Raw genomic sequence first — 23,771 nt, 5'->3', positions numbered from 1 at the left:
AAGTTGACTTAAAACAAGATAATTCACTTAAATCTCTATCTAATCACTCTCATAACCGATTACTTGTATCTAGTATGATCAATTATAAATTATACATCATTCAATTCAGTTCATAACCACCATTGCACAATGTCACAATCAAGTAGTCAAATTTTCATGCAACTCAATACACTTAAAACCTAAAGTCAATTAAATCAGCACCAACACAAAGAATTCATCACACTTACATGTCAAACTACTAATTAAAGCAATAATCTAACTTCCCTTACCTCTGATCAATAGCGCAACTCACAAAAACCTCAACCGAAGCTTATGTTGTAAGGAAACTCTACAAAAATCAGCTCAAAACAAGAAATTGATCAATAGAGATTATTGTCCTTGTCGCAAGGATCACCTATGCACTTCTTGATCGTCGAACAGATGATCCAAGAGTGATAAATGTTAGAGAAATGGTAGAGAACTCTAAAAAAGTAGTTTATAGAGAGATGATACGTTTTAAACTAATGAAACTCGTTTATAACAAAACTATTTATAATAAAACCGTTTAATATTAAAATAATCGAGTCTCACTATGTTTAGACTACCACCACTTCTAAAATACCATTTTCTGGAATTTCACAATTATTATAAATTAAAATTTTCTAGGGACTCACAATATATATATATATATATATATATATATATATATATATATATATTAAAAATGATTTTTGTAATTTTTTTATAATTATTTTCTAACATCACTTGTTGTTTTTGATTTTTTATTAATATAAATTATATTATTATTTTATTCTTTAATTTATATAATTATTTTTAAAATTTAATTAATAACTTATAAGAATAAACTTATTAAATTATTTTTTTTATATCTTATTTTTTTTAATAATTATAAAAAACGATATTTTTTATTATCATAATAAATATATAACCTTAAAAATTAAAACAGGAAATAAATTTAAACTTGAAAATAAAAAAAATAAAGTCACGGTCTTTGTTTCCCAAGAGAAAAACAGAAAATAAAAATAATTTATAATCACCCTATCATTCATTTTTGATTTATCTTTTCTACGTCTCTTAATAAATTTTGACGATTAGTAGTAAAAACATAAAAAATATCCTGACTTTTTGTCTTGTGTCTGTGACCAACATGGTCTCTAATCATGCCCTTCCATCCCAATTCCAAATACACTAAAGTGGCTGTTGCTCTCTCTTTGCGCTTCACTTCGCTACAATGAAGAACCTCCAATCCGATTTATCCTCCGTCATTCGCCTCAACATCGGTAAACCCTCTTTTCCTTGGTCTCTTAACACAACGCCATTTTCTCACCTTCTGTTTTCCTTCATTTCTCTCTAACACGACGCTATTTTCTCACTCTGTCTCCCTTCATTGATTATATTCGCAGGAGGCAAGAAATTCTGCACCACCACCGACACTCTCACACAGCGCGAGCCCGATTCAATGCTTGCCGCCATGTTTAGTGGCCGCCACACTCTGTGCCAAGATTCTGACAAGGCAATTGCAATTTGTTGTTATTATTAAGTTAGAATGTGTTTAAGGTTCTTAATATTTGGTTAAGATTGGTTTTAGTCCATACGTATTAAAATTGATTGGTTTGGTGTCGAAATGCGGTGGGTTTTGTCCTTGGAGAAGTTCAAATGGAATACAGGATCAGTGATTGAATCTACCGTATTTCAACATGTAGTGATTTAAATCTATTTTGGCTATGATTTAAAGACCCAAGGCGTTTCACCTTGAGGGTGTCCGTTATCCGTGTAATCGATTATTATTACAACTGAATATTATCAGAACATGCTTTTTGTTTGGATGCTGAAATGTTATTTTAACATAAATAGTTTCGTTTGGATGCAACAAAAACATCATCTTTTATTTATGAAAAATAGTATTCATATGAACGAAGCTGAAAATATGAAAACTGTTAGAAAATAATCGTAAACTACTAACTTTTCCAATTCACAAAATCAACTTAATTGTTTTGGAAAAGCAGGGTTTTTACTAAATTACAGCTGAAGTTCCAAACATCCAGTTTATTCTATAAACACAATTATCCAGTTTATTTACGAATACAACTTTTTTTTTTTTTCATAAAATACATCTGAATTCAAGAAGAAAGGTTCCCCATACATACATGCTCTATCACTGTTAAAATTAAAATTCTTCATGTTTGTCTAATTCTGTATCTTATCTTAGTTATGGATTGAATTTGTAACTGGCGATGGATGCAGGGATATGTGTTTGTTGATAGGGATGGTAAACACTTTCGGCACATTCTCAATTGGTTAAGGGATGGTGTGGTGCCTACTCTTGAAGAATATCAGTACTCGGAATTGTTAAGGGAGGCTGAGTACTATCAGCTACTTGTAAGCACTATTATGTTTTATTGGAATGTGATTGCTATCAATTTTTGCTTTTGAAGTTGAAATTTATACCCTTTTAGGCGACTTGGTTTTGAATTACATTTGTGCTTTGAAATTGCAATATTCTGATTGTAATTGTGAATTTAAAACCATGCCAAGTTTTTGTTATAAAAGTGAGAGGGTTAAGGCATCACTGTACTGTTTGTTATCCCAATTATGTTGGCACCACAAAGAACATCATTTATATGTGGCACCACATAATATTAAAAAAAGAGGAAAATACAAAATAAGATAGTGGACAGACCTGCCTGATCCACTATTTTCTAACCTTATAAAAGGGTAAATCAAATCTATCCTTGAAAATCTCAGAACAAATGAAGCTAACAACATTACCCACAAAGTATAACCGTGAGGACTAGTTCCAAACTCAACAAGTTTATCAACACATTGATTACCTTCTTTAAAAATATTTGAAAGGTGAATATACATAATATTACTGTTTACAAAACGATTCATCAATATACTACAAATATTCCAAAACATAATAGAAGTAATGGACGAAGCCTGAATAAGAAGTTGAGAATCGCACTCAATCTAGAGGTATTCCAACCTCTGTAGATAGCAATTTCCATCTCAAGAATCATACCCATCACCTCTGCATATAAGGCACTATCAAGACCAAGATATTAAAAGAAATCACACACAATGGAAGTATGATGATCTCTAAAGGTACTCCCAAAACTAGATATACCTCGAGAACCTTTAGCTCCCCATTAGTATTGCATCCAAACCAATCTAGTTTCGCATTTTTTGTTTTTCTTAATCATACAGTAGAAAATGCTGGAATGATCTTTTCTTCTTAATCCTTGATTAGGTGTTCGTAAAAAAAATCCTCAATTAAGGTCAGATTAAAGCAAAGATTGCATTATTGAGAGCAGGGACTTTAAGACTAGTAGCTTTATGTATAAACCAAAATCTGTTTGATATAAAGTGTGCCACCTTGGCCACCAAATTGTTGTGTGAACTCAGTGTATTCCTATTCTATAAATGGGTTGGTCCAATCTTCAAGCTCATTAAGAGGTGGTCCATGTAAATAGATTCATGGGTGTGCTATCTTCAGTAGAGGCCCAACCTTCATTTATTCTTCTAGCTAATGGCTCTTGTGGTGGGTCCCTTGGTTGTGGATTTTCCATTGTATGATTTTGTACGAGATGCCGAAATAGAGAAATTGACTATAAAGGAAAAGTTGGCGGTCTAATTTGATATGAAGGAGTTAGGAGAACTTGAGTATTTTCTTGGAATATTGGTTGCTTATTCTGAAAAGGGGACTTTTATCTTCAAAAGTAAATATGTACTTGATCTTCTTAAAGAATCAACTAAGTTGGGATGTAAACAACATGTGGTACCAAAACACATTTGAATGATTGGGGAGTAAGTTTATTGGACTAGGTGTGAGGTTGTGTACACAACATGTGGTACCAAAAGCACGTAAAGGAAGACTATATAAAGGGGAATGAGGAAAAATGGTAGAGTGGGGTACGTGATCATTAAGAACAGATGATGGCATCCAATTAATGACATGACATGTCGTAAGGGTAGTATCCCCAAAAATGGTGAGGAAGATGACTACGTAGAAAAAGCTTTTGGGTAGTCTAATAAGATGTTTGATTTTTTCTTTCGCCACTCCAGTTTGTTAAGGACTACAGGACATGTTGTTTGATGAAAGTTATCATTGGATGTTATAAACTAACGAAATTGGTTAGACAAATATTCATGAGCATTGTCCCTACCAAAAACACATGGGTATACCAAATTGATTTTTTTTTTATTAGAAAATGTTTGTTATATACAAAACATTTTTGATCAATTCTTCATTAACCAAATCCAAGTGCATCTAGAATAATCATCAATATAGGTAACAAAATATTTAAAACCAAAACAGGTAGTAGTACAAGAAGGACCCCAAATATCATATTGAACAAAAGAAAAAGAAGGCAAAACTCATTTGTTAAGACTGAAGAAAAGATCAATAATTGAACATGTTTTAAACTTGACACCATCTTCTCCAATTTTGTTAGCCCGATATGTCCTAATTGTGCAGGAATCATCATTGGAGATATTGTTGATGTACATTCCAATGGTATTGGATGGAGATAGTATAGAATGACTCACATTTGAGGATAATATAACAATACTTTTATTGAGTGTGAGGATAATATCATGGGATTGGGTCAATGGGGTCATAGACAATAATTTGAAAGGGAAAAATTAGGGACGTAACAAAGGGTGAAACAGTAGGGGATAAGAGGGGTTGGGTACTACCAAAGCTGCAAGCTCGTTTTTGTGAACCACTAATAATAGTTCTTAAAGGCAAATTGACAACATTAGTAAAAAAGGAGAAAAGAAGAACGATCACTAGATATGTAATTAGTTGCATGAGTTAATAACCTAGGGAACAAGAAAGGGAGATTGAGAGAGACAAGTAGATGGATTACCAGTGTGTGTCATCGCAGCAATGCTACTTACGGATTAGAGTGTCACACACCATTTGATAAAGTCTTCAAATGTTGTTGGAGATGGATCATTTTGGTGATTCAGTAATTGATGCCTGGCAAATATTGTGTGGATGAGGGGGTTGCCCATGCAGCTTTCAACACCTACTAATTGTAGAGATGGCAATGTTCACATTTTGGACAATTTTTAGAATTACTGGTGCAATAGCATCTTTAATTATTACTCTTTCATGTAAAGGTAGTGTTTTCTCCTGCAGATGAAATTTGTGTATTGATGTTTATCTCTTAGGAAATTTAGAGGAGTGTAGATGATATCAAGGAGATAGTAAGATTCACTAGTGATCCCAAAATCTGATCATGGGTACAACATACTCATGGCAAACTGTATAGGCCCAAGTTCTAAAAGAACGTAATGTACTTCTCAAGTTCCTTCTTCACATTTGCAGATGGTGGAAGGAGCTCATTAAAATCATATAAACAACATGAAGCCACCCAAAATAAGTAGACATAGAACCCTCAATGTTTTGTAGCAACAAGTGTTAAGAGATTTTGACACACCGTAGAAATGTTATGGGTCATTGGTATATAGAGCACATGCCTACACGTCTCATGAAGATGGGAAATAGGTTGGAGTGAGTTATTAGACTCGTCCATCTTCTCAATACTAACATGGATAGAAAAGATGAGAGAATTTGTTTTAGAGGTTGATGTGGTATTGGAATACATTTTTTTTGGAATGTTTGAGGAGAAAAAGCAAATAAAAAAACTTAAGGAGAGGGCATTGGAACAGTGACAGCATACCTGGGAGGAAAGATTCACAAAATAAAAAATGCCCAAGAGATGGTGGGTCTATTGGCACCAACAATATTTTGAAAAGGGCTTTATATACCATGTTAAACTGTAGGGAAGACAGAAACATTAAGCTGAAACAATACATTTTTCAGATATTACGAATGCTTTAATTATATCGAGATAAAGGAATCAATATAATAAATTGAGAAAATTTATCATCATCTGATAACGAATCTATGATACAGAAATAAATAATAAAGTTCCTAATAATACATATACAATGTAGATATTCCCAATTGTGTGGGATCAACTCATTATTCTTATAATTATAGCAATATTTCTGATTATATAAGATCAACACTTATTTCTGTAATTGAAACAAATGAAACAATTCTTTATTTCCTTATATTCTTTAAGAGTGTGTGTGTGATTCTATATGTCAAACTTGAAATCTGTCATATTCAACACTTATTTCATTAATTGAAACAAATGAAATAATTCTTTATTTCCTTATATTGTTTAAGAGAGTGTGTGTGTTTCTATATGTCAAACTTGAAATCTGTCATATTCCTTCTGCCTAGATTACTCACAATTACTTTACGAAATGGAAAAGGAACTGAAACTTCAGACCTTTTTAAAACCCTATAACCTGTGATCACTTGGTAAACCTCAGGGGCTTATAGATGGAATACATGCTGTCCTCAATGAAAAGAAGGAAGTTGATGAGTTCCATACAGAGTTGACACGTACAGACATCATCAAGTGTATACAATCTGAGAAAGTAAGGTTTCGAGGGGTTAATCTTTCTGGACTTGACCTCTCTAAACTGGTAATTTCTTGGACCTAGAAATGTTTTTTAGCAGTATCTTAGTTTACTTATAAAGTAGTTGTTGTTTCTGGATAATATGTCTGGTATCTTGATACTATCTTTGTCATATTATTATGAATTTTCAGGATTTATCATATGTGGATTTCAGCTATGCTTGTCTTAAAAATGTGTTCTTTTCACGTACAAACCTTCAATGTGCAAAGTTTCGAGTAAGTATGGTTCTATCCAGAATCACAATACTTGGGTATTATTAATTTAGAAAGTAGATCCGGCCTATTTGGACATTGCATATTAGATCTGAAATAAAATCCCTTTTCATTGACTTCTAAAGTTTTCTTTGGTTTGCTTGAGGACAATAAAATCCCACTTTAAATGACTAAACCAATAATACCCATATTTAACTTCGCAATATAAATGATATAAATGATGTACAGTACAACATTGGGCAAAAAATTGTTTTGCTATCATTATCACCACAATATTTTTTTGATAACTTTTTAAAACTTGTGACACTACATGCTTATATTGTTTAGTTAGAAAAATGTATATTTTGGCTATATTATTAATTACTTCAGCATATAAATTTAATTTTAATTTAAAATATTAAATATAGTAAAACTAGGTATATGATTAATTTCCCTTGTGTCTAAAACATGCTTAGGGTAATATATTTATAATGAAAAATGATACAAGTATATATGGCAACCAAACATAAATATGGTAAATAGAAGATATTGTTAAAAACCAATATCAACAATATCTACCAATATCAAACAATGTCAAAAGTCATGTTTGCCTAATTAACATAAAATGCAAAATATCTAACAATAAATATTTCCTGTGTGTATTTAATTTCATAGGATGTTGATGCCGAGGCCTCCATTTTTCACAATGCAACTTTGCGTGAGTAAGTTACTCGGAAAACTCTACATTCAATTGTACACATACTTGCAGGCCTCTAAATTTCTTATTCTTGCCTAGGGAAGATGTGAATTTACTGGGGCAAACCTTCGTGGTGCTTTATTAGCTGGTGCATGCCTTCAGAGTGCAAATCTACAAGGTGTTGAAGTATTTTATTTTCATGTACTTTGTAGTATTTATCAATTCTCACATCTGAAACCAATACGAGTGTTACTACCAATACACACAACAACACAACCAAGCCTTTTTGCACTATGTGGAGTGGGCTACATTGATCAACCCATGGGGCTATATCAAAACATCACAATATCGTCAGAACCATATTATGTCCCCAACTTTCATTAATAACTGTCATGTCATAGAGTATCACTAATCTTATAGCTTTGTAGTAGAGTTTCCTTTCATGATTTTAATTTGCAATGACAAATTTTGATACTTCTTTTCTATTCATCAAGTTAACTTAAATCCTATACGAATTGATTCCAAGATACCCCACAGTGCAATTTGTGGTAATATGTAATTCCCTATTTTTTATACCTAGCATATTGTTGTTGATAGGTATTTAGACCTATAACAAAATAAGCTTTAGAAACTGTAGATCTTTATTCTAACAGTACACCAGGTTTCCTCCAATGTGGGAAAAACCAAGCACATACAACTTCTGGGTATTCGAGAGAACCAAACTCTGCACTCCTTCTATTCTTTTCAAAATTTACAAACCTGCCAAAAACCACCTCCTAAAGAGACTTTAATAATAGTCTAACACTACAAAACTTACACAGACAATTATAGTTATAACTGTCTATCCCTTTTATTTCTTCTAACATAAACGTTTCCCTTGAACCTATCAATATCCCTCCATGAAGTTCCACCTTGTCCTCAAGGTGAAAAGCAGTAAACTTTGTATTGATGGCAGGAGTAGCTTCCCAGTTGTTTTCAATGGGTAGGTGTTTTCAACTGTATTAACTACCTTCTTTTTTCCTTATTTTGTAAACTGTATCAAACCTATCAACACCCCCTCCACGAAGATGCACCTTATCCTCAAGGTGAAAGTCTGGAAATTCTTTATGAATATATACAACATATTCCCCTAACTCCTGAATTTCCTCTTCTGAAATAAGCAACATATGGAGCTGTTTATTTTTACAGGTATGATTAGGCCCAAACTTCTCATCACACCTGAAGCATAAGCCCTTTTTTATCTTGCAATTCTTTTTAGGACAATTTTCTAAACAGTGGCCATGCTTATTGAGTCCCATTAGGAGAACTATTAATGGTGCTCATACAACCATTGTTCTCTCCACTTTCTCTGTTAGAGTTGGTATAACCCACTGAATTTCTCCTATCATTTGAGTAACTGCGAGTAGGTGGCAATTGTCTGTAGGTGTTACTTTGAAGCTACATAGTGAGAGATTACCCCGTGGTGATGACTCTAACCTTTTCTTCCACCATTTGAGCCTTCATCATTAACTCAACAAGATTCTTTGGGTCGTATAGTTTGACCTCTGCGTTTATTTCTTCCTTCAGCCCATTCAAGAAGATGCCCACCATATAATCTTGTTGCATTCCTTTCATGAACCCCGCATATTGTTCAAGTTATTCTATATATTCCCCTACTTGTCTAGTTTGGCGTAGCCTAATCAATATTTCGAACGGGTTTTGCAACATTGTTGGCTGAAACCTTCGAACCACTGCATCTTTGAAGGCTTCCCATGTAGGATGCGAATTGCAGGTTTACCATTGAAACCAATTCAAAGCTTTCCCTTCCAAAGCAACCATCACAGCCTGCATTCTCTCCTCCTCACAGACTTCCTTCAAACGGAAATACTGCTCCAGCCTATTGGTCTAGCTATAAGCTTCGTCTCCTATAAACACAAGAATGTCCAACTTCCTCCATTTGGCAAAAACCCCAAAAGATCCTCCTCCTTCATGATGTCGGCTGTCGTCATGTCCTCCCCTGGCAACAAAATCTTGGGCCTCTCTATGCTGATCAAACGATGCCAATCGTTCAACCACCCCCTCAGTTCTTGAATCATCTCTTCTAACTGTTGGAACCATCGGTTATTCTCATGTTCTTGGTCTTGGACGATCTTCGCCAACCCATCCTATCTTGCCTCCATTCTTGTGTTGACCATAACCTTCAATGTGCCCCCACTTCACTAGGAAAGAGGTTTTGTATACAAATGATAGGTATTCAGACCTCTAACGAAATAAGCTTTAGAAACTGCAGATCTTTATTCTAACTGTACACCAAGTTTCCTCCAATGTGGGAAAAACCAAACACATACAACTTCTGGTTATTTGAGAGAACCAAACTCTTCACTCCTATTCTTTTTCAGAATTTACAAAAACAATGAAAAACTGCCAAAAACCACCTCCTAAAAAAACTTTTATAATAGTCTGACACAATAAAACCTACACATAGATAGTTAATTGTCTGTCCCTTTTATTTCTTCTTTTATTTCTTCTAACATAAATGTTTCCCTTGTAGCTATCAGTTTTCGTGTGTACAAGATGGCTAACTTTCTTATAAAAGCTGCAGTCTTTATATTCCACCTACTCCCACCAAAAGCCCTTTGTTTCCTGCAGTGCATTCTTATAAATTTTGCTTCATTGGGCTTCAATTGCCCCAGCTAAGCTTTTAGATCAGGCTTGTAGTGCTTGGTCTGACATTTCTCCAGCATTGCCAACACGTCTGTCTTCCTGATTACAGCTACACAAAGCTGTGCTTCCATAATCTGGAATGGGATTCGAACCCATTCCCTTTTAGACAGTAGCTGAAACTGGTTTAAACGATGCCCGCATTCTCATTGGCTCCCATGTGCATTGTGTTTCCACCAACAAGCTTGTTCAGACTTTGGCCCAGAATGGGTCTCTCCTCTAATGCCCAATAGTTGGCATCTTCACTGGCTTTCAATCATTTACAGAGTTCTTGTTTGTTGTTCTCTCCATTGTGCACCGCTGTTCTCTCCGTTGTGCACCGTTGTTCTCTTCGTTGTGCACCACTGCTCTCCGCCGTCGACCAGCGCTAGCCACCGTCTGCCGCCGGCCACAGTTGCACTTTCGTTCGATGACCAGTGGATTTGGACCGCCTCCTTGAGCGACGGCCAACCTCGCCAGAGTCAGGACCAAACTCTGCTCAACGCGCCTCCACGCGCCGCCTTTCTTTAGCTGGTCTCGGGTGCGTGTTTGTCACGAGCCGCCTTCTCGGCGTTGGCATCAAATCGCGCCGCTGCCGGTCGTCTCGCCGGAGCTTCCTCTCTCTGTTCTGACCCTCCATAGCAGCCATTGTTGTCATCTTCGTTGTCTTCACAATATCTCCGTCTTCTCGCCGCACGCTTCCACATTGCCAAACCTCCCTCTCGTTTTTGTGTTCTGGTTTGGTGCATCTAGTTACTGCATTATGGTTTCTGTCACCACCAATGGGTTCTTCTTCCCTTTATTGTGCGGCACTGATTGGTCCTTCTTATCGTCATCTCTACCGCTTGTGCCGCCGAATGCACTAACACCTGTGACCAAGACCCGTTTCCATCATCTTCTTTCGTCTCCATTATGAAGGGTTCTCTACCTCCACCAATGGGTTTGCCCACACGTTTCATGACCAGGACCTTTCCTCCCCCTATCACCAATGGGTTCAAACTTCGTTTCTGTTTCTCAAGCAACAATGCTTCGTTCCGCTGCTACCACAGTCGGCGCAGTCAGCCGTCGGCGCAGTCAGTCGCCGTCAGTTGTTGTAACCTTTGCAGTTTGTCGTTGCTGCCTCAATAAGCTACCGCATTTTCTTTGGTCAAGATTAAGAGTGCCTCGTGAAGTACACTAGCCGTCGTTCTCGCTGTTTGCCGTGGGGGGAAATATTTTTCAGCCCCTGCAGAGAACTTTCTTCTTGGGCTAGAGTTTAGCCCGTACTTCTTGTGATACATTGTTAAGTATCGTCATTTAGGAGTAGTCCAGCAGAAAACTTTGGATTTCCAACCTGTCTTTGGCCTTTTGATGCCATCATAAGTCCCAATCTTTGGTGTTTTTGGTTTCTGCCAATGGTTTGTTATAATAGCTCACTGAGAGTTGTTCTTTGAGACCGCCTGCTGAGTTGACTCTTCCGAAGTTATGGTATTCAGATTTGTCCCTCGTACGGATCAGTTCTCACCAGTTCTTCCACCTTCACGTTCTGCCGTTCAGTCGTGAGGAGGAGAAAGTTCCATCCGCTGCAGGGTAGTGTAGTCCCTGCAGGTCTGTTGCTGTTAGCCTCTGCAGGACAGTTGTTTCCTAAAGGCCTCCCTTATGTTCAGGGCAATTAAGTCCCTAAAGGTTTGTTGCTACTCAGGGCAGTGAAGTCCCTGAAAGTTTGTTGCTGTTTAGGGTGGTTAAGTCCCTACAGGGTTGTGACGGTTAGCCTTTGAAGGCCTCCCATATGTTACTCATGAAAATCAAGTTCTTGAAGCTTTGTTGCTGTTCGCCACTATTGATGGCAGTCTAGTCCCTGCAGTTTGTTGCGATTCACCACTACAGACCTTCATCCATTCTTACAGTTTGCTACTGCAAGTCATCATCCATTGTTAATGGAAATCTCTCTTGTTCATTGTTGTCAGTTTCATGGTACTAGTTCTCTCTTGTTCATTGCTGTCCAAGTTGAAGTTTCATGGTGCAAGTTCACGGTTGTCCATTGTTGTCCATTATTCTCCATATGATGCTGAGGAGTCTCTTGGGATACATTTGTTTGTGTGTGCAATTTGGTTTATTGACATTATCTCTGATTGAGTTTGTCTATTCCAAGCTTGGTTCATACAATCTTGTATGATCCAGCTTGAGGGGGAGTGTTGTAATTTGATATAATATCTTTAGAATCTTCCTAATTAGAGGAATAGATATATAATCTTTTATTTTATTTTACTTTCCTAGTTCCCTATTTCCCTTTTTAGGATAATTAGATTATTATAAATAGAGAGTATTAGAATGTATTTTTCATGATTGAGAATAATAAATCAGTCTTATTTTCAACTCTCTATTACTGGGAATACTCAAATTTTTGGGTATTTTGATGCTGATTGGATAGGTTCTCTTATGGACAAAAGCTCTCCAAAAACAAAATGTGTTTTCATTAGAGGAAATATTATTTCTAGGAAAAACAAGAAACAATCGTTGTGTGCTGTATCTAGGACTCTAAATATGGTCTTTCTTATTCTTTTCTCTTCCTTATCATTTGTTCTATCTAAACTACCAATGTCATTATAAATATGAGAACCAAAGGAAGGGGAATTAAGCTCGTCTTTTCCTTTTCATCTTGATTGTCGTCTTCTTTTCCTTTCTTTCCCTTTAAGTGTTATAAAAAATTTATGCCAGATATTTGGGTTTGAAAAGGCCTATCTACACCTAATTACTAATTACACTTCAAAAGAAATAAAACCTTACAAATTATTAGTCTATCAAATACAAAATAAGAAAGAAAGAGAAATATTTTGTTGATTTAGAACTTCTTGTCTTGACATACTTATTGTAAATCTTCTAGGTATGGCGTGTTCTAGCTCATTATCTTCATTTAATGCTCGCATCAAAGCCTGAATCAATCCTGCCAAAACTATTTTATAATCTTTGTTTAAGTTGTATCTTTAGTCAATATGGGACTAAGCTACCACTGTCCTTGAGGCTACAATCATGGAAGCATCAATTAAGGTGGGCTAGGTTGTTGCAATTAAAATAGTTTTCAATACTCTCCCTCACACCTATCCACCAAGAGAATAGCAAATGTAGGTGGCCAAAAATAAATCAAAGATAAACTCTGATATCTTTGTATAATTTAGGTTAAGAATCAAACAAAATCCCATAAAATCAACTTAGAAGGTAAGAACTGTCAAACTTTATAAACTCTACTTAAGTTATATCTCCAGTCGATGTGGAACTAAGCCACCACCTAAGGCTGCAATTATGGCATCCTCCAACAAGGCTTCCAATAAAGTGAGTTAGGTGTAACACAATTTAGGTGACTTTCCAACATATATTGCTTTATATTTTTTACGCTTCACCATATTTCAATTTGGATTACTTTATGCTCTTGGTTACACAAACGTAATCAGAATTGCAAAATGCATTTGCCTGCATTGATATATCAAACAATATACTTGGAACTGAAGTTTGTTTGAAACTTCTATTTTGCAGATGCTTGCTTAGTAGATTCTAGCTTATGTGGTGCAGATTTGCGTACAGCACATCTACAGGTTCACCAACTTTAATTTTTACTTGTCTAATCAATTATTAATTTGTTTGTCATCTAAATTCTTCTTTCTATAAAGCTTTTATATTTTGGGCCGATCATTGTAACTTGTAAGTTATACGTGAGGTTCATCTGAGTATATCTTTTTTTTAAAATAATAAACATATTCCTTGTGTGTTTTGTTTTGTTCTTTTATCTAGAAGAGGAACAACTTTGTTGAGATATATTGTGAAGTGACAAAAATAATCTGTGCCTAATACAACAGAGGAGCATGTATGTATATAAGTATCTCAAAGGCAAAGAAGATACAAAGAATGGGCCAAGGCATATATATATATATATATATATATATATATATATAGTTACATTTGATACTCCCCTCAAGCTAGTACATATAAATCATATGAACAAAACTTGTTACAAATATAGTAAATTTTAGGACCCACAATTATTTAGTGAAGATATATGCTAACTGATAATTAGAGTTAACAAATTGAGTGTTTTTTTTATCATCAAACAAATTGAGTGGTGATGTCTTCAAATGCAATCTTTCTCGGATAAAGTGACAGTCTACCTCAATATATTTAGTCCTTTGGTGAAATATTGGGTTTGATGAAATATCTAGGGTAGCTTGGTTATCATAGATAAGAGTTGTTTGTGTGAACCCCCGGAATCTCAATTCTTTAAGCAACTATTTGAGCCAAACAAGCTCACAAGTGGCAAATACCGTAACTTATATTTTGCTTGTGTTGGATCTTGCTACTACAGTCTTATTCTTTCTTTTCCAGGATATCTAATTGTCCCCAATAATGACACTATTTGGAAGGGATCTCCTCAGGAGAACAAGTCCAATTGACATCTAAATAACCCACGAGTATGATTATTGTGACCATATAACAAACCTTTTCTAGGGGCCTAATATACACTAGAATGTGAATAATTGCATTCCAATGTTTTGTACATGAAGAATTTAGAAACTCGTACAATGGAAATGTCCGGACAAGTAATTGTGAGATAGTTTAATTTTCCAACTAGTTTTCTATATTATTTAGGACCAGGAAGTGGCTCCCCTGGACTAGGTATAAGTTGGATCTATGGTAAGTCAATGAGCTTGGAATTCATTAGTCCAATTTCCTATGAAGCATCCAATGCATACTTCCTTTGAGAAAGGACAATTTTATTGTTAGACTGTGCTAGTTGAATACGTAAGAAATATGACTTTGCCAATGTCTTTTGTTTGAAATTGATGACACAAGTGTTGTTTTATCTGTAAGACACCATGTTAGAGAATGGAGGGTCTATGAGAGAAGAAAGGGAAAACAGAGGACTTAACTGCTAGTCAGTTAAGTTGGTTTGGGAAAGAGGCCTATATAAGGACCTCTTTGTTGTATCAGTTAGGTGGTTAGACATTTGTTGATTTGTTGACCGGTCATAGCACCTGGTGAAGGAGGTTAAGCTTCTGGACTATTCTGTATTCTTGTTTCTTTCTTGTGAATACACACCCATTATTCATCCCATACTATGTGGTGTTTGTTTCTGTGAGCGTAAGAGTGTGAGTGAGTTAGATTTCTTACCTGAATCTCTAACACCATGATGATCACTACATATAAGAACAATGTCATCAACATGCACTACTAAGTGGGTACATCCAATGGTTGTTTGACAATATAACACCGAATGATCAGCCTCACATTAATCATAACAAGTTGTTGGACCGTTTCACATAGTCTACCAAACCATGTGTTAGGACATTGCTTGATATCATATAAAGATTTTTGGATTCAGATGACTCCTCCTAGACAACAAAACCAAGAGGTTGCTTCATATAAATTTCTTCCAACAAATCGTCGTGAAGGAAGACATTCTTGACATTTGACTGATATATAGCCCAACCTGCCATGGCAAGGAATGATTGGACAGAAGCTGTCTTAGCAACGTAGAGAAGGTTTCACCTAGTCTAATTTGAATATATGAGTGTAACCTTTGACTATCAAGCGAGTTTTGATTTGATCAATAGTGCCATCAAAACCAACTTTGATAGAAAAGATTCACCATGAACCAACAACTAAATATTCTATTTTAATTCTTACTATTTCCTTTTTTCTTTTTTCACTTTGTTTATTTTCTATTTTCATTCCCTCTATTTCTCTCTTCAAAATCAGAAGGGCATTTATGAAAAAAATTTGTAGGGCATTTATGAAAACATTCATCGTATTTTGTAGAAACTATGGATTGGAATGAATCTGTAACTTTATATCCTAATATTGTCATGCATGCCCAAAAGTCAAAATGTATGAATTATTATTTATACTCACATAGACAATTGTATTCAGTGATGGCTAATTTAGATGAGGAATCTTTAGGATTTCTGAGTTTTGAAAAAAAAAAGGAAATTTTTATAAATCAAGTTAGTGATGGACTAAGCTTAATTGTGGTGAAATTTATTCTGTAAGTACTCTCTTTAGTTGTCAAGTTGGAGTGGCAAATGGTAGTTTTCGTTATAATATATTTTAAAACATGGATAATTTTGATTTTTAGAGATGGGTTGTATCTCGAATCTTGAGAAAAGTAGCCTTAATGTCGTGTCTTGATTAAAAGTATGTGATAATTATTAATGAATGTCTTTTTAACTTATCAGAATGCAGATCTTACCAATGCCAATCTAGAGGGAGCCGTTTTGGAAGGAGCTAACTTGAAGGTAAAATGCACTGGAACTGTATGAGCATGTATAATAGGGTCAAAGATGTTTTACATACCATAAAAAGAAAAGGTATAGGTAATTTATCCACTATTTTTTCAAAAACATGAGTGTAGCCTAACCAAAGCTAATCTAGAGGGTATGAGCCTATACTAATGATGGACTTGTCTAAGGTCCAAATAAATGCCTTTTAGTTTCTTATCAATACTAAAAAATCATCACGCAGACTGAGAATAATCCCCCTTTCATTTGGTTAAGCTCTCCATATATTCCCATTTTCTCTCACCCCCTTTTGGCCTCCACTTTATGATTTTTGTATAAGTTTCCTCACTCATGACACAACCACTGAAAACATGACTTACGGGCCTAACATAGACCCTTATGTTCAATAAAAGTACATTTTCTTTTTAAATTTAAATATCTCCACCACTTTATCGCTTAACATAAGACTTGAGAATGAAATACGAGAAAGAATGCCTAAAGGATTGATTCATATCCTAACTAATTCATGTATGTTGTAAGGGCTCCAATGTCAAAGATACAAAGAGAAAACCTGAAAACGCTACACCCAGGTGACAAATAAGTTAAAATATTCGAACAAAATAGAAAGAGGAATTTCGTTATCTAAGGCCGAAGATGATATACTATTAATGAGATAACTTAACCCACAAAACTTTGAGAAACCTCACCATGGATTAAAAGTGTGAATTGTAAGCAGATTATCTCCGTGCATAGTCATTTTGTTTCTGTTGGATTTTCTTGTATCCCTCTGATCAGGTATAAACATCAATACCAGTTTAGTTATTTCCTAAATTTGATACCTTGCTTCCTATAAATTTGTCAGTTTAATTTACTACTGATTTTCTTTTCATTTTCTCTTTTCAATTAAGTTTATGGCTGGGTGAAATAAAATTTTAATCTTATTTTGGCCTACTTTGAAATCAATTCCCTATTTTTCTTAGGGGGCAAAACTGAACAACGCCAACTTGAAGGGTGCAAACCTTCAACGAGCTTATCTTAGTCATCTTAATCTTCGATATACGGTATGTATTTTAGTTGTATTTTTCATAGTTCTTATGAGTTTCTTTACTAATTATGATATTATAGATTGGCTAATCAATATTTTCCATTAACTAATTCATGTGTTATGGCCTGGCATTGGTCGTTTGAAAATTTAATGTCAAGTCCAGTGATATGAATGGGAGTGGGGAATGTTTGTGGTATATTATGCTGTGCTGCTGTTGCCAATAATTGATGGATGTCTTTACAATGTAGACAATTGATTTTGAAAATGTAGTTGGAATGGAACTGAACTGAGCACAAGCATTCAGTTCAAGCTGGTTTGCTGCTATGTTATTCAAGTGTGTTCCACACTAACCATTCTTGTTGATCAGTGGACACATGGCTGAACCAGAGTTTATTTACTAAGTACAGGAAACTGAATCACAGATCACGAAAAAATTCTATATGATCTGTTGTTTCCAATATAAAACTAATAACTGAATCCAAAATGACAAACGTTAGGCAACGGAATAAATGCCATGCGAGATCAGATTTGAGGTTTTCAAATTCCCATTGTTTTAATGCTTCTTTTGTTGGCTCCCTGTATTTAGAATGGGTGGAAAATTATGGCGAGTATATTTTTCTGTTATGTGGGATAAACTAACACATTTCTTCGTTCCTTTTTATGTCACTCAGCACTTGGAAGGTGCGAGGCTTGATGGTGCCAATACTGTTGGAGTAATCAGATAATATTTGTGCCGGAAATTAAAAAAATTGGAATTTGTAATATGGCTATAAAATGTCAGTACTAGATGACTGAACTTGGGAATTTGAAAGTTATCTCGTGTATGAGAGCGTAAGTATAAGTGCTTCTGGTAAAGTGATATTTTAGTTGGGTCTGCTGATCTCCAACAATAACATGCGGCTGATATTGTGAGATAAAGTTGTTTATGTTGTTCTTGTTCATATTTTGTGTTGATTCTGGTTTTTTGGCTTTTCTTATGTACCAAGAATATTACTAATTTGTTATGTGAACTATGTTGTGTACAGCGCATGGCTGATAAGAAGTTCGTATTTATGAATCATGATTGTCTTGTATGACTGATAAGTTTCCTTTTTGGGTAATTTTTTCGATTGGATTACGTTATCAGAGATTATTGTATTTTACAATAAAATGAGAATACTTTTGCAGAGTAAAGGAGGAATAAATTTGAACTCAAATATATTGTTGATCTTTGAAATATACTTCTATATTGTCTTTGGTCTTTAAAAAACTGTTTTTAATTTGTTTTTCTTTTTGATATATCATTTTGAAAAATATTTTATAGCAACAAAAGGAAAATTATTTACATACTACATAGATTAGAACAAAACATGTTAGAGGAAAGGAATTTTCTAGAGATTAAATGTAGCATCGGATTATATTTTTGAAATAAATACATATTTAAATCATAGCATTATTGCTTACAATTTGTTTGTTAATTTTTATTCTTTTAAGTCTATCTTTCACAAATGAATTTGCTAAACTATTTAAAACTTTCTTTACCGTTCAAAATATTATATGTTACATTAAACCGATTGAATACTCTCAAACGATAGTCTCATCATATAAAATACTTCTCATATTATTAAATTATATATTATTATGTTCTCTAAATTTTTTCAGTTCTTTTTTCAAATTCATGAATGATCTGACAGGGAATGCATTGAATTTTTAAAGATATTAACTTTTTTTTTTCTCAAAATAAATAAAAGTTAACTTTTAATACTTCAAAGATTTAGTTGCAAAAAATGTTATTTGTAGTGTTCTTTTCATCTTTCATAACATGTGATATAAATTCACTTCGAATATAGGTAAGAGAGAAACATAGGCTAAATCCATAATGTTATGGGACACATACGGGTTATGAGTTTACCAATAGAAAAATACAAAAGAGAGGGTCTAAGTTGTTACATCTTAAACTTCCTTTGACGTATATAAATAAATCATATATTCTAAGTTAGTTACAAAAAATCAATTTTAGGTTTTCTGAATAATTTAATAAAAACCTATTTTTTTATCTCATAAACTATCAACTAAATTATAACAAATCTTAATTAAATTACTTTCTTAAAGTATAAATTCTAATTAAGAATTCAATATTAAAATGAGTTACCATTTTTTATAACTCCTAAAGTATATTTAATAAACTAAATTATAACAAATCTTAATTAAAATATTTTTTTAATTATAAATCTTAATTAAAAATCCAATATTCTTTCCTTAAATGCAATCCTCAACAGATTAATATGTGTTTCGATTACGTAGGGTCGATGGATGGTCGTCCTGTCCTAACTTGCTATGTATCCGATCGGTGTTTGACCTGCAGAAGACACTCTAACACTCAAGTCAGATTTGTTTTTCAAGAAGGTCTTAATGAATTGAATTATGTTCAAAAATATCTTTACCTCTATATCAAACTTATATTTATAGAATTTATGATAATCAAACCTATTAATTGATCATTATTGACCGTTAATGTACCAGCTAATCGTCCATTAATGATCGTTATACTATTCATTAGTCTTTAACTATCTTTAACTGCTGTCTGCCTCGATCAGTCGTACCCTATCGGTTGACAGTTCATTTAATCGTGTACACCATATTGTACACAGACCCCAAGTCCCGAACAACTGAGGAATTTTATTATTTTTCAATATTTTGACATATTTCGTATGTAACAAGTATTTATAAATCTTCAAGTCACTTTTTCTCTAAAGATACCTTTAATTACATTTTTCTTTTTTACATTTTGTTGATTGAAGTTAGCAATGAGATATTTTATTTTAGTGAAATGTGAAATATATCTACAATTGTATTAATTTTAATATTCTATTGAGGTCTTGTAGTTATATTTTCTAATTTCACATTATTTATTTTCCCTAATTCTTAATTTTTCTATTATTTGAAATTTTTTGTTTCTTTTGAAATAATTGAGTATCTCTCAACAATTTAACTAACTTAATATCTCGTTACTTTTCTTTGATCTTCAAGTTAATTTTTCTCTTATCATACTTTTAATTATATATTTTTTTGTGTAATTTGATTTAATGATATATCAAACCATTTCTATGGCGTATAATTGATCAGTTTTAGAAAGATTCAATATAGATTGAAGCTCAAAAAATAAAAAATCTACGTTTAAATCCTAGTTATTATTACCTTTTAAATTTTCAAAAATAATTTTAACTTTATCAATTTTATTTCATTTGGTTTTTTTTTTCATGTGTTGCCTTCATTAATTTTCAGATAAAACGAGTACTGGATATCAAGATTTACAAGAGTGAGCTTCACACTCTTCACAACAACTACTTTCTTGAAGGTATTTGGAACTTGTGTTAATTAATATTTGGAACCTACACTAATGCGTTTTATTTTAAACTTTATTTAATTTAGTACCACTTTGATGACACAAATTGAATTAAAGGTACTAGTATTCCACATTAAATGGACTTTATCAATTCCAATCTATTACTAACATTTTTTTTTTCTTTATCAGAAAGTTAGCATGCACTAAGAGTTGACTAAGCAAACACCATTTCTAAGTTAGCATTAGTTTAAAAGATATACACATTTTACGTAATATAAAATGAAATGTAAAAATAATATTACACTTTCCACTTTTTTCTTTTTGAAAAATATTTACATTACTTTAAAATTAGTTTAACCGATTCTAACACTAAAAAACTCTCACCAATATCCCTAGAAAACTAACACAAATGAACAAAAGTCAATACTAATATTTGATTAACGTCTTCCTTGCGTCAGTCAAAAACCTACATTTGACAACACAATGAATAAGTCCTTAAGGATAGTGATTTACATGCCTAAGGAAACTTTGTTATTTTTTAAACTTTTTTACAACACTAAATAGATGAGTCTCACAATACACATTACACGAATCTGAATATACATTGATTAAATGAGTCTAGCAATACACGTTATAGTCCATATATTGATTAGACAAGTCTAGCATTGCATATTAAACGAGTCTTTCAATGTATTGATTAGACGAGTCTAGCAGTACACATAAGATGAATCTTTCTATACACTGATTCGATGAATATAGCAAAAACATTATAGGAGTCGAGACACATTTTCAAGACACAAATTAGACGAGTCTATTAATACACATTAGACAAATTTGTTAATTCACTAATTAAATGAATCCTGCAACACATTAGATGAGTATGTTCATACACTGATTAGATGAATGTAGTGAACAACATTAGACGAGTCCAACAATAAACATTATATGAGTATTTTCATATATTAACTAAACGAGTATAACAAAAAGAATTATAGGAGTCATTGTATACATTGATTAGATGATTTTAAATACTTAAAACCCTAAAAAAAATGGCTCCTATTAAAATGAGCGAAAAGTTTTATATTATGTAGAAAGAAAAATTAAAATGTCTAAGTAAAAACTTACCAATATATTATCAAAATGGGTTTAAGGCAACTTATTGATCTCCTGTAATAATTATTTATTGGTCTCAAATATGTCTAATGTTTTCCCTCAAAGAATTTATTGGTAGGTACAAATTTTATGTTTTTATTCTTGTATTTCTTCTTGAATACTTCTATGATATTTCAGATTATATTAATTTAATCACTTATTTCATAAGTTTATGTCGTATCATTTTCTTTAGAAGAATTTTTCATAAATATCCTTAAGTTTCTCTACCTTATGACACATCTAATAAAAATATATTTTTAATTTAATGGTTGATTCTTCACAAATTGTTTTATATTTTAAAATAAAAATATGATTTCCCTTTTATTTATTTTAGTTATACACGTACTATTTACACGAACCGTTGGTATACCACTTACTCAATTTTTAATGTTTTATTTTTTGTTTTTCATTGAATAAGTTGGTAAGGAACAAAATGAAAACTTAAAATATGAAAAATGTTTAAATAATCTTGAACCCAAAGTAAAGAAGGAATGAAGAACTTACGCAAAGAGAAATAATAGTGAAAACAAACTTATTAATGCATAAAAATATATTGTTATTATATAAATACACTTAAATATTTGTTATTATTAAAAATTAATTTAAAAATATTGTTCTTATTAAAAATATATTTCAATATAATTTAGAGAAAAAAAGTAAACAAAATAGTTAAATATTTGTTTTTCTCATAATTTTTAAAATATTTTTTAATTTTATCAATTTTATTTTATTAATATTTTTAAAATTAATGCGTGTTTTTGGTTGTTATCAAATTTTTTTATGCGTAATTGTATAATATGTTATGTAATTCTTTTACTTTTATTTAATTGATATTTAATATTTTGATTTAAAATTATATAATTATCATTTGTTTTTAAATATTAAATATATTTTTATATTAAATATTTAATAATTATGTTTTATTTTGTGATTTTTTATAAACATTAATTAAGGTTTAAATTCTCGGATGATCCTCATGTTTATGTAGGAGAATCTTAAATGGGTCCTCTGGTTGAAAACGATCACAATTAGGTACTAAATTTTCACGTTTTGTTAAGTAGTAAGAAACGACGTTAAAATGTGATGACGTGGTGCAAAGTAAATTTGCAGTGAATCATTTTATTACGTGAATATAATTAAATTATGACATGGAAAAAAGTCTCTCCCAGAATCCTAACACTCTACCCCTCCCTCACCACCTTTCTTGACGGAGTGATTCTTCCTACACCTCACTACGTTCATCCTGCACCCCCAATTTTACTTCTTTACCCTTCATTTAACAAAAAGTCAAAACTTAATTAATCAATTAATGTTTCTTAACCACCATATAACTACGTCATAAGTGAGGGCATCCAAAAATGTTCGGCCCTCTGTCAAACTCCAACCCACCCTCGGGGGTATGTATTGTGAAGCACGTGGATCAAGTTCTGTGTACCTCTCAGACACTTGCCTCCTTCCCATTGTAGGAAAGTGCTCATATATCCAACTCTACAAAAAACATTACTTCAATTGTTTGATTCATTGTCAAACAATATTAAAATAAACTTAGAAGATGGTAATGTACCTGTAGAAGAGTGGAATATCCAGCTATCTGTCTGACCTCACTGAAGCTAGCATCTCCTAGCTGCTCATATGTATGTGTAAGTGCTGCTGCTCCCCAAGCATATCTCGAACAAGCATTCAAGTCTCGCAAGAGAAGGAGATACGATACTCGAATTAGAGTCGCACTCTTATTCGTAAAAATTGTGCATCCAAGCAGATGCAACAAGTATGCCCGAGCAGCACACTCCCAACGCTTCTGCTCGATGCATTCCTGGTAGACCTCGCGTAGCCAGCTGAGCCTAACTTTTGGACCACGTGACTGTTTCATCTCAGCTGAAGCTCTAGCGTGGTCCACGCCAAGCAACTCCGTGATATGAGATCGAGCCTCATC

The 23,771-nt window shown here is 33.3% G+C and overlaps 1 protein-coding gene across 1 annotated transcript; it reads left to right on the top strand.

Moving 5' to 3' along the window:
* The first annotated feature begins 1,120 nt into the window (after nt 1–1,120).
* On the top strand, nt 1,121–18,434 carry LOC124839721 (FH protein interacting protein FIP2-like). The gene is made up of 11 exons (XM_088112339.1): nt 1,121–1,280; nt 1,404–1,513; nt 2,245–2,379; nt 6,355–6,510; nt 6,636–6,719; nt 7,371–7,417; nt 7,497–7,570; nt 13,582–13,640; nt 16,275–16,334; nt 17,297–17,377; nt 18,033–18,434. Exons 1-11 carry the CDS (start codon nt 1,232–1,234, stop codon nt 18,084–18,086), a joined length of 909 nt encoding a protein of 302 aa, XP_087968465.1. The 5' UTR covers nt 1,121–1,231; the 3' UTR covers nt 18,087–18,434.
* The last annotated feature ends 5,337 nt before the right edge of the window (nt 18,435–23,771 follow it).

The sequence above is a fragment of the Vigna umbellata genome, chromosome 4, assembly GCF_029865625.1.
Source record: "Vigna umbellata cultivar VRB3 chromosome 4, Vumbellata_1.0, whole genome shotgun sequence".
NCBI classification, from domain to species: domain Eukaryota; kingdom Viridiplantae; phylum Streptophyta; class Magnoliopsida; order Fabales; family Fabaceae; genus Vigna; species Vigna umbellata.
Note: the sequence above shows the minus strand (reverse complement) of the source record. Positions and strands in the feature narration are given on the sequence as shown.

Excerpts from the sequence above, each read along its gene's own strand:
- LOC124839721 (XM_088112339.1), top strand. The coding sequence starts at position 1,232 with ATGAAGAACCTCCAATCCGATTTATCCTCCGTCATTCGCCTCAACATC. Across the intron at positions 16,335-17,296 it reads TGGAAGGAGCTAACTTGAAG|GGGGCAAAACTGAACAACGC; the intron begins GTAAAATGCACT and ends TATTTTTCTTAG. Across the intron at positions 17,378-18,032 it reads ATCTTAATCTTCGATATACG|CACTTGGAAGGTGCGAGGCT; the intron begins GTATGTATTTTA and ends TATGTCACTCAG.